Raw genomic sequence first — 15,685 nt, forward strand, 5'->3', positions numbered from 1 at the left:
TTTTCGTATGGAATAATCAATCGATGTTGACGGATGAGTCAAATTTATATTCTGTAGCAATCAATGGTGTTGTTGCCAATAATGATAACCGATAATTCATTGGAATTAACATTGGAAGCCGATGACCGATATACAGTATCTAAATATTAATATAATATCCCCCAAGACTAAATCAAAAGGCAAAAAGTGGACAACTGCTTTTATTTGAAAACATTGACTGCAGAAAACAAGGTGACCATATGATCGTTATGGCCGATGATTTATTGTGCATCCCTAATCAAAACGTAAACCAACATATCCGCTCAGAGACAGAAAAAGTTGAAATGAATAAATTTCATTATATGTCTTCTCAAACGACAGAGTAAAGGCACATGTCTACCAGTCAAGGAAAAACAGCCGATGGCATTGACAGACTGGTCAAGCGCGGAATCACTTCTGCTGAACACACAAGCACAACGCTGTGCCAAAATACATGCTCCCTTCAACCATCGCGTGTCTGTTTTTTTGTCAGAAAGCATCTCTGCTTGTGATTCTGGCGGTTTTACTTCTCGTTTATCCATCCGTATGCATGAATGAACGTGTGTGACACGCATGGGTCCATGTACTTAATGCATTGGTGGGCTCTTTGGTTGCAGGAAGACAGCCCACTCTCACTGCTGCATGCTGGGATTGGCTCAGTGCTGGAGGGAGTGTAAAACAGGGTGAGTGGGGGGTTAACCCAACATCTGTGCCTTCATATTATGAGAAATACGTGCTTGAACGCAAACCTGCTTCATCATATGGGATTTGGAAATGGCTGCTATTTTGGAAATTAAATCTAAACCTTTGTTAAGATTTGTGTTATATTATAAGGTCCGTATTAAACAAAACCTCAAAGGGGAATAATTGTATTATAATGGAAGAATGATGTGGCAATATGTAAGATGATAGAGCAAACCAGCAACTTCAATAGGCTAATCCAATGCCTCAAAGGTAAATATGAGTTCCGTCTAGATAAACCACTTCACACAAATTCATTACGTTGCAAAACTGAATTACTGTGTACTCACACGTCAGGTTTTCTCTATGGACGGCTTAGCAAAGTGTGCTTACATGTAGATAACGGAATACAGAAACACGCCGTCCTAATTGAATAACAACAATATGTTTGTTTAAACCATTATCTCACTTTCCTAAGGGGTGCAATTATGCAACGTCTGCAATGCACGTCAACATTAGGATGAAGGTGTAGATGTACAAGTCTGTCTTGCTCTCCGTTTCAGCACCACAGTAAGCCATGCAGTTTGTAAAGATTGCATAAGAGGCCCAGTATAAAAACACGTATCCTTATGATTTGGTAAAAGCCCCTAAGACCCCTCTGAGCACGTCTGTAAATGTCTACGTTCATCTAGGTCATGTTGGATGTCAGGTGGAGTTTATATCTAGCCGTGAACCCGTGAACTCTAGATGACTGTAACTGTTAGTGTGTTAGATTCATAGAGCGTGTCATCGTGTGAGCACAATGTTGACATGATGGGCAAAAATAGGCTACACCTTTAAAAATCCACAATGAGAGTCGTGCAAACCCAATCACCAACAAAGCAAATTTAGGTTAGGTAAAAGCTAAACCACATCACAGAACAGAATTGAAACTCAGTGATGGTGTATCAGCCTTCCATGCTGAAAAAACAATAGAACCCTGCCCAAAACACAACAGAAAATGTAATGGATTTAATGGTTATACTGGGAATTGTTTAATGGTGTCTACTGGTACGGTATGTGATGGATCTTACTGGTGGGATGTTATCTGGTAGATGGGAAAGCAAAAAACACAATTAAAGGGGCGATATGACATGGCTAAAATGAATATTATCGATTGTTTTATATGTAATGCAATGTGTATACACGATTTAAGGTTCAAAAACGCAGTATTTTCTCCTCTTTGCCCCGCCTCTCTGAAACGTGCAGATTTTTTACAAAGCTCATGGCTCTGAAAAGCGAGGTGTGCTATGATTGGCCAGTTAACCAAGCGTGTGATGGAAATGTAACGCCTCTTACCATATTTGGAACATCAGGTTCCTCTTCAATTGTACTGACAGGTACGCCCACCTTACTTGCGTATACATTTGGGCGGTCTTAGTCAAATCATACCACGAACTGACGTAGATTTGTGGGGGTGTGGTTACACGAGGCGTTTCAGGCAGGTCTGGGTGAGCATTCGCTTTTAGATAGAATGCATCTTTTGTTCCCACACTTTCATTTTTGCAATTTTACGTGTCTAATACATGCGTGGCGTGGGCAACTTATAACACACCAAAGACACAGAAAAACACGTGTTCGCGCCATATGACCCCTTTAAATCCTTTTGGAATACTGACCAAAACACACCACAAAAAGTGGTAATGGTTTTATTGGAAAAAGCTAATGGTTCATAATGATATTTTTATGGACGCCTAAGAATTTCTGTTGGGATTGTTTGGTTTCTATTTTATTCTCAGCATGTTCAGGTTCAGACCAATTTAGGGCAATAAAACGTTATGAAATGCAAAGCAAATATGGAACAGAAAAAATACAAATATTATAAAAGAACAATTAAAGTTTTAAAGATCGTTTATTTGATTTAATATATGCTCCGGTTCACTCTGATACAAACACACTTAAATTCTTCTTGTTTGCAGGATAAAATTCACAAGATATTTTCTAGTTTAAGACAAATGTGAACTATAAGTGTTTGAAACCAACATACAAAACTACAGCCAGTATTGAATCTGGACACATCATTCAACCTTATAGTTACTAGTAGCCTAATACACAGCCCTTGTGACAACTTCTCCGTGTGCTGTAGCGCGTGCTATAGTAAATGCGTCTATGTATAATACAACTCCAGTCATACTTAAATATGTTCAAAACGGTACCAAACATAAAACAGACAACAAAGTGACCCTACCGTCTACAGCCATAGTCGGTATGAAGGCGTATCTCTCCGTGATTGCTTCAGTAAGTGTCTTCCATGCTTACGGGTGTCCGGTCCGGTAGAGAGAGAGCGCCGGTTGTCCTGAATGACACCTCCGAGGTGAGGATCGGATCTGCTGTGGACAGGAGCCTGGTGCAAGCACATATAGACCTGAGCGAGCACTGGCAATCATTGAGGGGAGATCTGTGGAAGCCGCTGGCAAGTTTAAACTCCTCCCTTGGCTTTCTCACCTTGCGCTGAACGCACATCGCGCGCTCTGCCGCTGCTTAAACGTGAGGCGGTGAGGGTAAATAACAGCGCGTGCAATAAAACGTAAACCTACATGTGCACGAGCGAATTTGGAGCAAATGGCGCGCGCACATGAGAACGCAAATGGTTGTTGATTTACGTAATACAGTTTTATGAGCCTTTCCGCTGTTGGTTTTCAGCGTGACATATTACCAGGGTTCAACCATGACACACCCAGCAGCCCCAATATACAAACCTAGACTGTCAATCATTATAACACTTTTAACTAATTTTACGATTGTTTTATGTTATACTTTCAGTTCTTGTTTGGTCCCTGTATGAGTCTGACAGCAAAGAACTATGTTCTTTTGCAGTTTAACCTACATTACTGACTCATTTAAAGCCAGCTGTATATTTTCTATTTTATACTCTGACTCTGCTCAAAACCAGAAATACGCATTTTGTGGTAAAGTACAGGAGGACTATTTTGATACATTAACTGAATTTTTATAATATCTTCACACATCTGGGTCGTAACACATTCTTGCAATGGTAGTTGGGTAAGTACCATATCTGGTCTTTAAAAAAAGAAGAAAAAGCCTGTTCCGTAAAGCCTCAGGGCAACACTCACTCACCAGGAAGCCATGGAGATGGGAGTATCTGAGGCAAGCGTAAAACATCAGAGCATCTGATAGGCCCTCTGTGGCCAAATCTACATGGAAATCTCCCCCGTATCTTCCCCCGTGTCCCTCCTGTGTTGATGATCAACGGAACAAAGCTTTTTGTGTTTTATTTACTTCTTTGTGCTGTTTGCATATGTTTGTTGAAGTGTTTAGTATTTGAAAACACTTGTTTTCTTATTACTTTTAGTGCTTAGTGTGAACCACATTGGTTAGTGTTTATGCTGTGATAAGGTTCGTTATAAATAAAGATGACCTCGACCTTAAAGGTCCTTAAAGGCTCAGTGGTTAGAGCATGGCACTAGCAATGCCAAGGTCGTGGGTTCGATCCCAGGGGATTGCACATAGTCAGAAACAAATGTATAATACAATGCAATGTAAGTCGCTTTGGATAACAGCATCTGCCAAATGCATAAATGTATAAAGACCTTACATGTTTTTATTACCTTAGGATGAGCTATTTACAGAATAACTATAATATAATAATAATATCTCATTGAGATTTATTGAGTTGGTCCCAGGGCCGGCCCAAGCCTTTACGGGGCCCTAAGCAGAATCTTATTTGGGGGTCCCCCTGTGCCCCCAATAGAATCGACTATTGTCAATGTTTGAATATTTGCACGCACACTTTATATCTAACACACCCAATTCTATTAGTTGTAGCTGTGTTTGGGATGTAGGAATGTCATAAAAACAAAAACACATAAACCTTGCATTACAAGTGTATTGTGATTGTCAAAACATTTGATAATTTTATTACTTCCAATTTTAGGTGAACTGTCCCTTTAAATTTTGAGCACAGACCATACAAAGGTTGTGGAATTTATTGTTCAATGCATTTAACTATTTGCAAAGTTTTCATTTTTTAAATATTTTTTATTTTATTTTAACCACAACCTATAAACAACCTTTTAAAGCCACACAGCCCTTGAGGATGATTTAATATTTTTTTATTTAGTGTATTTACTTGATAACCATTAAATTAATTTACAATATGCACACAATTATTCTTAACCTTATCCCAAATAAAACGCTACATTTACAGATAATTATAAATTACATGAATCATGTAAATTACATATTTTTCATTTAAATCAGCATTTTGTCGTTTGCATCAGTGAATACTGTCGGATGTTCAACATTTCTATCGTTTATACACTAAACAGTTGTCAAATATTGAATGTTTTAGTCACTTACAGTATGTCGCACTCTTTCAACTTTAAAGCGTCTTGCTGAACAGCTGAAGATGTGACAGTAGCTCCGACTTCTTTGATTTGATTAGTCACTGCTCGGCTACGTAACCGGTAACTCCCGCCTCCTTTCATTTCATTGGCCACCTCACTTATTTTGATATTGCAATTTTGCATTTAGTCAGTAATTTCATAAGTTTTTAGACAAATTACAGAAAAAATAGTGGGTAAGACTACTTGAGAAATTGGATCACAAAAAAAGCGGTAATTTCATGTGCTCTTGGGGGCCACCTAGTGGCGGTGGGGGCCTAAGCAGCCGCTTAGTTCGCTTACAGGGAGGGCCACATAGAAGTCACTCAGGACACCCTAGCAACCGCATGGCAACAGGCAGCAACCAGCATTGTGGTAGTGAGCAAAACAGCACATTTCTTTTGAAAATATTGTTGTAGATGTGTGTGCCAATATTACAATATCAAACTGTCAACCACCTTATCCCAAGCCTGTAACTCTTAAGAGATGTTTGCGTTGGTCTTTCTTTTTCTTGAACATCAAGACTGATCTTCTCGTTTGACCCAAACGGCAATCGCAGCATTCACTGACCCCTGGCAGAGAGGCTGTGAGTCCAGTGGGCCATTAGTACTTTCATTACAGTGTTTTAGACTGACTACAAGCTGAGAAAGAAAGAGAGGTTTCCAATCCCCGCTGATTGGATAGCAGGCCTTCCTTAAGACACGTATAGCACAGGCCCACAGTCTGAGGTTTTGTGTCTAAACAGTGATGGACACTACTGGTGTAATTAAACGTCCGTGGACCGGTGCCCCCATTGTACATCTGCAGCTTTTTCCGAACCAAGCTGTCAGCAGCCACAGTTCCTGACAATGGCCAGCCTTAGGAAGCAAAACAGGATCCGTCATGGTTCTGGTGGTCAGACAGATGCACCACAGAGTTGCTTGTCTATTTATCGGAAGAACAGAGTGTGTTCAGTCTAGCTGCCAATCCAGACTCCAGTAACTGCCTGTGAACCGTATCCCATATCAGATGGCTAATTAAAGATGTATTCTGTCATGTTCGCTCATATGGCCCTGGCCGGGGTCAGTCGTCGCCTGGGCAACAATGTCTACAAAAGAGTAAAGTTTGCTGGGACAGTTTATTTCATTAGACATTGAATGGCTGGCATGGTAAAGCAATGACGCTCCACAGGGTTGCTGCAAATCTCAAGGCTGTGGTCCTACTCCAAAAGTGCATCAATGGCTGAAATACAAACTCTCATCAGTTCTCTACACTGAGATTCACTCATCTTCCAAGAGCAGAATTAAGCAACGAGCCATGAGAGTGTGTAAAGGCTCATTCAAATTAAGACTAAAAACTAAAGATTTAGTTTTAGAAATAGTTTTAAATAGCGGAGTCAACACCAAGGATAAATAAAAATATATAAAACCAAAACTAAAACTAAAATTGAAAAACTAATAAATGTAATGTATTGCTTTATAAAAAAATATTAATACAATGACAAAAGCACATAACAAAATTAGTAAAAAATTTAATTAAAATGAACATAAAAACTAAAAATATAAAAATAATAATACTAAATTAACTGAAAACAAAACTATTAAAACTTTTATCAACACCACAGCTATAATAATACAGAGAAACAATATGTTGGGACCAATTTTAGGATGTGTTGGGATCAACATAATGCTATTGATGTGGATTCTTTAGCATTAAGCTATAAGTGGACAAAACTAAGCAAACAACAGCAGCAATATAATAAAAGACAAGATAATGTTCAATGAATAATTGCAATAATCATTCATATTATGTTACACAGAAGAAGACATTATTTTTGCTGAAGGTCACCGGGTCACTTTACTATAGGCAGCTAATGGGCATTTCTGCCAGTGCGGACTAATGTGACTGGATTTTGCGAATGAATATTATTACGATAAACAGTAAGATGATATTTTAAGAAATGTCTTTGTGTTCATACAGTGGAAGTCAAAGGGGTTCAATGTTGTTTGATTACCAACATTCTTCAAAATATATTTTTTTGTGTTCTGCAGAGAAAAGACAGTCATACAGGTTTGGAACGACAAGTAAATGATTTCATAGCAGTGCACAATACGCCATCACAAACAAGAAGAATGATTATAATTTCTGTGACAATTTTTACAGTTTTTAATGTCTGAGACAATTCCTTCATTACTCATATCTCACACAAGACTGATCATGTGAGTTCTATTGTCTTTTTTGTTTCCAATAGTCGGTGTCACTCGTGTTCAGTCACTGCAAATTTCCCAACCTTCTTGCATAATATGTGTCTGACCCAGGAGTCTTCTCGAATGAGGTGATGGGTGAGTGAGTGAGTGAGTGAGTGAGTGTGTGTGTGTGTGTGTGTGCGTGCTGTGCGTGCGTGCGTGCGTGTGTGTGTGCATGTGTGTGTGTGTTCATGTTTGTATATCCCGGTGGGGACCTAAACCTGAATACACACCAACACATGGGGACTCGTGTCACCGTGGGGACCAAAATTGAGGTCCTCATGGGCACAAAAGCTTATAAATTGTACAGAACAATATTTTTTACAAATCTAAAAATGCAAAAAGTGTTCTATGATCTTTAGGTTTAGGGATAGGGTTAGGGATAGGGGATAGAATATACAGTTTGTNTGTGTGTGTGTGTGTGTGTGTGTGTGTGTGTGTGTGTGTGTGTGTGTGTGTGTGTGTGTGTGTGTGTGTGTGTATTTTTGGGGGCCATCATTAGGGAAGTCATGTTTTTGAAAGTTTGTGCCTCATGAGATTGGACTTCAAAGGTCTTTGCCATTCCATTCACACCAAGAACCGCGGTCTGTCTCATGCAAATCAGATTCACACAGTGGACGTTCAAACAAGAATCTTCTGTGTTTATCTGACACGACCATTTTTGAGATCACAGCAGGGCCAGTGTGCTAGTTCTTGGGAAAGAATCTAAAGTCTCTCGTTCTCCCCTGCATATGCTGGTTAGGTAGGTTTTGAAGTATGTTAGCTGGTTTAAGCTGATCATGTGCTGGTTTAAGATGGTCCTTAGCTGGTCATGTGCTAGTTTAAGATGGTCCTAAACCAGCTCTGGACCAGCTTAAACCAGCACAAACCAGCTACCATGCTTCAAAACCTACCTAACCAGCAAATGCTGTTTCTTTCAACAAGCTTCCCACAGTACCAATAGCCCCAAGCCCCATCCACTTGCTCTCTGGTAACATCTACACAGAATCTCATTATCAAGATGAGAAAACATTCATTAACATTTTTCGTATTTCTGTCATCCGCCTTCTGTACCCCCCAGTCAAGCTGAAAATACACCCAATGCACTGTCATGATGAATGCAGCTCTAAAAGAACAGACAATCTGTTGATGGATATCCCCTCACTCGCACCCAGCCCGAGAGAGTGTTGATTCACTTAAAATGATCCCACATCAGAGACTGGATCCTTAAATTCACATCCCTGAGGTTCTAATCTGGAATGCAAATAGAGAGAATGCTTTTCACACATTCACATGTTGAGATCTGCAGAACTTTTGTCTATGAAGTTAGACAAAATATCCCATCGTTTCATCTTCACTCAGTCTTTCTCTTTACAAAGCCCTGGTTACAAGCATTATTTTGATCCATCTTTCAAACAGCATTTGCTAAAATCATAGAGTCTTCCCACTAAGATACGATCAGAAAATAAGAACATGGGTCCCATTGTTGAAAGTATCTATCACCTCTGAAATTCTGTTTAAAAACTCAGAGGCATTACACCCTTAAAATGCACTAGTCGATAAACTCATCTCATAGATTGTGTTATATTTTTTGTTCTCCACCCAAAATTAAATGAGAACTTGATAAAAAAAAAAAAACAAGACGGATTGGAATGAAAATCAGTTTCAAACTTTCAATCAATTTTATTCAGAAATGTGTTCGCTTGGAATGAAATAAGCAAGTCGTCTTTGATTTGTTGTGTTATGTAACCCACATTCATTCATTGAATGCTCAGTGGGCACAAAGCTCAGCATGCCAGCTACATTCAGACACTGAGCTATCTCTCTCTCTCACACACACACACGCACGCACGCACGCACGCACACACACACACACACACGCACACACACACACAAACCTGCAAGCAATGGACTTTTATACCTGTTTAACCTCATGTCACTTCACATATTGAACTGTTCTTTACTCATTTCTGTTGTGAGATCCGTTTTCAGTTTCTCTTTTAAAAGTATTTCTGTGTACACATGCTGTTTCAGGATCACCGCTTGCTATTACCCTCCTAAACAGACTATTTTCCCAGAAGTTGGTGCCAATGATAAAGACAGGTTGTCATTCAGTTGGCATGGTTGTTGGCGACCCAAGGTCTTGCAATTATTAACAATGTCACCAGTATTTACAATTGGCTTTGTAGCTCTTGGCTTAGCCAGATTGACCTCAATGCAGTGTTCCTAAAATAAAATTGTATTTATAAGCCTTCGGAGATTTCATGACATTTATTTTACACAATAATAATTGACTGTTTGGCAGAGATGATTGGCTCATGAGCCAACACATTTATAAATAATAAAATAGTTTTTATTATAAATAAAAAGAACTGAGGGCTTAAATACACCGATAACGAAGGGTAAACAGATGACGGGGATTAACTAATAATGTCCAAATGATGGGGATCAGGTGAGACGGGTGCAAGGGATTATGGGGAGTGTAGTCCGGTGTAAAACGAGGGCAGACAGTGGATGGTGGCAGTACGCCCCCCCGAAAAGGCGGGACCTCGCACCGTAACAGATCCAACAGACGAGGGTGGGTGGGGGTTCGGGAGGGGGACGGACCTCAGGTGGCGACAGGTAATGATGGCAGGCAGATGATCAAGGTGGTGATGAAGGTGGAAGGAGCCAGGGTGGAGACAGAAGGGAGCCAGAGCAGGAGGAGCCAGTTGGGACCGAGGCCACAGCCCGAAGGGGAACCCACGGAGGAGCCGATGGAGGGCGGAGACATGGAGAAGGAGGAGCAGATGACTTCAGGGGGCCGATTGACGGAGGCGACGCAGGTGGAGGTGGAGCCTGAGGTGGAGACGGAGAGCCAGGGTGACGGCGGGGATCCAGAGGGCCAGGGTGGAACCGACGGCACAGGCGACCGAGGCGGAGACGGAGATCCGGGAGTCTGCGGTGGAGCCAGAGCGACTGAGGACCAAGGTGTAGCTGGAGGGAGGGAGGAGCCCAACAGAGCCGGTGGGACAGAGCGACGAGGCACAGCCAGAGGAGTGGAGTCCAGAGGCGATGGCGGTTCGACGACCGACCAAGGCGGAACCAGAGGGACGAAGGAGCCCGGTGAAGCTGGTGGAAGACGGTGGAGATGAGGGTGCTTTGAGCTGAGGTGGAGCCAAGGGGTCGATGAGCCGAGACGGATTCTGGGCCTCAGAGGCTGAGGACGGAGACGAGGGATCCTCCAGCCACAAAGCCGATGTGGACTGACAGCCTCATGGCAATCCCACATCACCGATGGTTAGCTGAGGGTGAGCATAGGGACTGGCAGGATGCAGCGGCTGATGTGGTGGTGATGACAGATAGAGAGGAGGTGGGAGAGGGAGGCTGGGTGGGAGTTCCGGCCTTCTTGGGGACACTAGGGATGCTTCGGGACATACTGGGAGGCCAGGCTCTGGCGGCTGGGCAGCGGGCTCTGGCGGCGCGGAGAAGTCCAGCAGCATAAGCTGGTCGACCAGGCTGAGCTCGGGCTTCGAGCCACTGGGGAACATGTGGACTAGCGGGCCAGGTAACCCGGGAGTGAGGAGTGAGGCATGGACCCGGGGTGAGCTGGAATGAACCCACCGCTAATGACTGGTGCTGGACGATCATCGCTCAAGTACCCATCAGCCACCCTGACGCAGAATTCGGAGCCAACCGCTTGGAGGACTCGATTTATGAAGACCTCCAGCGGATACTCCTCCGCGTCGGGGAGCAAGATGAGGACGAGCAGATCATCGACCAGACCAGTCAAAATTACACGGTTAAGAATCGGATCGTTCCAACTCACCCGGTAACACAGCTGCACAAACTCCTCCACATAGCTTTCCAGAGGCTGTCCATCTTGCCTCAGATTTAGCAGGAAAGCCTCGGAAGAGCGGATTATGTCCAGCTTTTAGGTCGAGTCTTCTGTTACGCGTTGCTCACGGTTGACAGACGAAGATGTAGCGGTAATCCACAAAGTTTAATCAAACAGGTAACCATAACATAACTTGTGTAAGACTCGACAAAGAACTGAGGAAGACACAGGGCTTAAATACACCGATAACGAAGGGTAAACAGATGACGGGGATTAACTAATAATGTCCAAATGATGGGGATCAGGTGAGATGGGTGCAAAGGATTATGGGGAGTGTAGTCCGGTGTAAAACGAGGGCAGACAGTGGATGGTGACACTACATGTCAAAAAGGCTAATAAAACAAAACAAAACAAAACAAAATGCCTACATGTCAAAAAGGCTAAAAAGAATGGTCATTTATAATATTATTAGTTCAGTATGGTGCCTTAAATTTAGGGTGCAAATTAGAGAGGTATACAGTGTAAATACCTTATATTACAAATGCATCTACCCAAAAATCTTCTCTATGATAGACATGCAACTGACACAAATATATTGATCACTCACCGTTGCAGAACGAGGATATCTGTAAGCGTGACAAGCATGAGAAGTCTGTAAATAAATACTGAGAGCTGAAAACATGACTGTTCCAGATGGAGAAGCGTCCTCCAGCTACAGATGAAGAGTGGAGAGAAGCTCATTAGCCAGACAGAGGACAGAAAGCCTCGCCTTGAGGATGGCGTATCATGCCACTGGCTGCAACAAACAACAACACACAGAATCAGGAACTGGCACAGCCGGCCGCTGTCATTTCAGTTTGATTATTCATGGGTCACATCATTTCTTAAGAGTGCCACAAAGAAATTTAGGCCTCGGTGTGATTATTTTACCTCAACTCACTTTACATTTGAGTGGATTTCATGCGCATAGAGTCGTGATTCACCAAAATAAAGAAGTTGCAAATGTGCTGTATTTTAGAGAATTTGTATATAAAATGATCCTCAACATGTTTCAAGAATCTCAATAAATTTTCCTAAACATCAAATCCTTTCAGTGGAGAGTAAATAGAAACAATTGCTCAAGTCTTGTGCATTTCTCCTGAGAAAACCTCCCAGAAATCTCACAAATGTCTATCAAAAATCTATCAAGACTTTCAGAAGACACCTCAGTTTTACAAACTGAGCTCAGAATTGCTAAGTCTGCAATAATATTTTAATGATGAAGATATTAAAATGAACTAAAAATCCAGAAGATTTTACCAAATATTGATTTGTTGTTTTAACTTAAAAAATTAAGTTACCCAGCTGCCTTGAAATTTTGAGTTAATTTAATGTAAAAATATTAGTTATTACATGAATTTGGTGCAAAATGTTATGTTATTGTAATGAATTAACTAAAAATTTTAAGGCAGCCAGGTAACTTAATTTTTTTAATTAAAACAACAATTCATTTTTACGGTGTTAGTTAACTAAAACTAAAAACTCTTAAAACATTTCTGATAATTTAAATCAGATAAAATATAAGTCTAAATAGTATTTGAAAAACTTAAACTAAGTACTAATTAGAAATGTTGCCTCAGCAGTAAACTGAAATTTATGTTAAAGCGCTACATTTTTAACTGAAAAGAAATAAAAATTACAACTAAAATACAATAAATCAAACTTATATAGCAAGATAAAAAATAAATAAAATGACGAAAGCACATAACAAGATTGCTAAAAAGTAAAATGAACAAGAAATAAAAAAATTTAAGCAAAATGTAAATAAAATTACAATAAAACTGAAAACGTAAAATAACTGAATACAATCTTACCTTAAACAGTGTCATAGTCTTAATCTATTTAAACAATTGCCTTGTTTGTGTCTACTTTTATTAAGCTATTTTAAAAGGAAGATTGAATTAAACACAACTGAAATCTCCATCCAATCTCATGACAAAAACCTCAGAGCAATAAATTCATCCTCTTCCCTAATGCCATTTTATTTTTTTTGCATTTGGTTATTACGGTCCATTTAATATATATATATATATTAAATCAGCACTGTATATTTGTGATCCCTGAATGAAATTTAAGACCTTAGCTCTCCTAACACAATGCTCTACCAACACAGCAATAGATATCATCCTATATTCGGAAACAGAAACCTGCACATTCCAGCAAAACAGGAAATATTCCCTATGTACTTACTGATGATTTTATCGATCGGGTCTTTTCATTTTTAATCAGCTTGTCTTTCTTCATTGTTCTTTTGAGAACACAAAAGATTCTCTATTGATCGGCCTCTCTTCACCTCTCCTCTCAGGTCATCTGGGTCAACTAATTCCTGGTTTGTCCTTATTTGAACCTTTGGATATCTGCCAGCGTTTTGTAAATCAATGGAACTCAATTGGCTGTATGTTACCTGATAAAGATCTCGCTGTTTTAATGGTGTGGCTGCATGTAATGGTATTGCTGTCGTCCTCTACAAGGACAAAACACATTATCAGGGAGTAGCCTACAAATGCAAATTGTATAACTTGAAAAGCACTTCTGTTTTGTAATTTTCTTCACTTATTCTGCATTAATTTTCAATGTCAAGATAAATGCAATGTGCTCTCTCTCTCTCTCTTTGTTTCTCTCTTACACTGTAAAACTTTGCTGTAGTTTTTGCAGCAGGTTTGCCAGTAACTTACTGTTTTCAATTACTTTAATCAAAATTAAAACACTTTGACTTTTGGGATTCAAAATGAGCAAGAAGAGACTGGCATTAGCACAGCAACAAAGTAAAAAATGGCATTCTTCCTATGCATTATTCTCTTGTTTTCTGTAAAAATATTTAAAACTTCTTAAATTATGATACATTTGCATAAGAAAAGTGACCCAAGATATTTAGTCTTGTTTTATGAAAGAAAAATATATAAACTGGGTAAATTTATGCTTAAAACAAAATTGTACATTAAATCTACAGTAAGTTACTGGCAAACCTGCTGCGAAATTACAGCAAAGATTTACAGTGTAGTTGGTGTTAGTACATCACTTTTTTGCTTTCTAATGATGAGCTGAAATGACCAAAGCTGTTTGTTTCTTCTCCTTGTTAAAAAAAAGGATGGTTAACATGTACTAAAAAAGAGTTTTATTTCTGAATATTACTATTTTTAATTCAGCATCATCCAAACTTGAATTTCCACTTTTGGTTTCCCTACCAAGGAAATTTTGATTTCACACACTAAATCTCTCTCAGGTATCATCTTCTTATGACCCTACGTGTCCCGCCTTTTCCTCTCTGGTGTTTTCTCTGTCTCTTCCTGTCTCATTGTTCAATGTTATGTGTGGAGGGACACCAAAGCCCAACGCTCCATGGGAACACATCAAAGAGAATAATTCCTTCCTGTTACTCTCTCCTACCTCCTCCAGAGGCTCAGCTCCTGGGCTCCACACACGTGATTCATCTCAATCCCAGTTTATGCATAAAAACACAAAGGAGCTGATAACAGGATTACGCTTTAGTCCTGATTATCCCAGGGTGGCATACAAACTACATGTGTCAGAAAGAATCTGGAAGAAGGCTGAAATCCCATCTGGAACAATCGCGCCTGGAACAATCGCACATGGGTTCGGACCGCAGCAAACGCGCCCAATCTGAAAACGCAGTAAAAGAGATGTTAGGCAAAATTCACACTCTTCACACACAACAAAGTAATATGATTGGTCTTCCAAACTCCAGAATGATAAAACAACGCAAAGAAAATGTTATGTAGTTGTAAGATCCGACTAGACTACTCAAATGTTTCTCTTTGTGCACTTCAAATACACTTGAAAACAAGTTAGAAACAACACGGGGGACTTTTATTTGTAAATAATTTTTTAAAAGTCTCTGGTATTGTTAAAAAATTAATTTAACTCTTTTAATTGAAAGAAATTTCACATATTTAAAAAAATGTTAAATTACAGAAATAAACTACACCTTATTTTACTTTTTACAAAACATGCAATTTGACTTTGTTTTACATGTATTTTTTTTACAGTGTGTGTGAACGAATAACATGATGTTTCAGACTCCAGGGCATCTTTGTACCATTCTATTTCATCTGTGTAATGGAAAATGTCGCATTGCAAATCCATCATATTACTTTTAAAATAGAATTGACAATATACAAGATGTAATAAAAATGCCTTAAAGTGATAATTCACCCCCAAAAAATTATATTCTGTCATCATTTATTCATCCTCTTGTCATTTCAAACCTGTATGACTTTCTTCCGCAGAACACAAAAGAAGACATTTTGAAGAATGTTGTTAACTGGCCCCCATTCACTTGCATTGGTTTGTGTCAATAGAAGTTGGGGGCCAGAGCTGTTCGGTTACAAACTTTCTTCAAAATATATTTTTTTGTGGAAGAAAGTAAGACATAAAGGTTTGAAATGACAAGAGAGGAAATAAATGATGACAAAATTCAAAATTTTTGGGTGAACTCTAATTTTAATTTCTGATGCAATTTACAGTGTCTACACCGGATGCTGCGCGATGTGATGCGACAAGAGACAATAGAACGCATTAGAACC

The 15,685-nt window shown here is 39.8% G+C and overlaps 1 protein-coding gene across 2 annotated transcripts in view; it reads right to left on the bottom strand.

Moving 5' to 3' along the window:
- Positions 1-3,281, bottom strand: part of samd10b (sterile alpha motif domain containing 10b) — a 62,635-nt gene extending 59,354 nt beyond the window's left edge. Inside the window, exon 1 of one of the 2 annotated variants that reach the window (XM_057319082.1) lies at positions 2,927-3,274. In XM_057319082.1, coding sequence (XP_057175065.1) covers positions 2,927-2,939 — 13 coding nt within the window. In that variant the 5' untranslated portion in view covers positions 2,940-3,274. Of the gene's footprint in view, positions 1-2,926 lie in introns of both variants that reach the window. The other variant, XM_057319083.1, reaches the window with a different exon arrangement.
- Positions 3,282-15,685: the final 12,404 nt, after the last annotated feature.

This window comes from Triplophysa rosa, linkage group LG21, assembly GCF_024868665.1.
Source record: "Triplophysa rosa linkage group LG21, Trosa_1v2, whole genome shotgun sequence".
Classification (NCBI taxonomy): Eukaryota; Metazoa; Chordata; class Actinopteri; order Cypriniformes; family Nemacheilidae; genus Triplophysa; species Triplophysa rosa.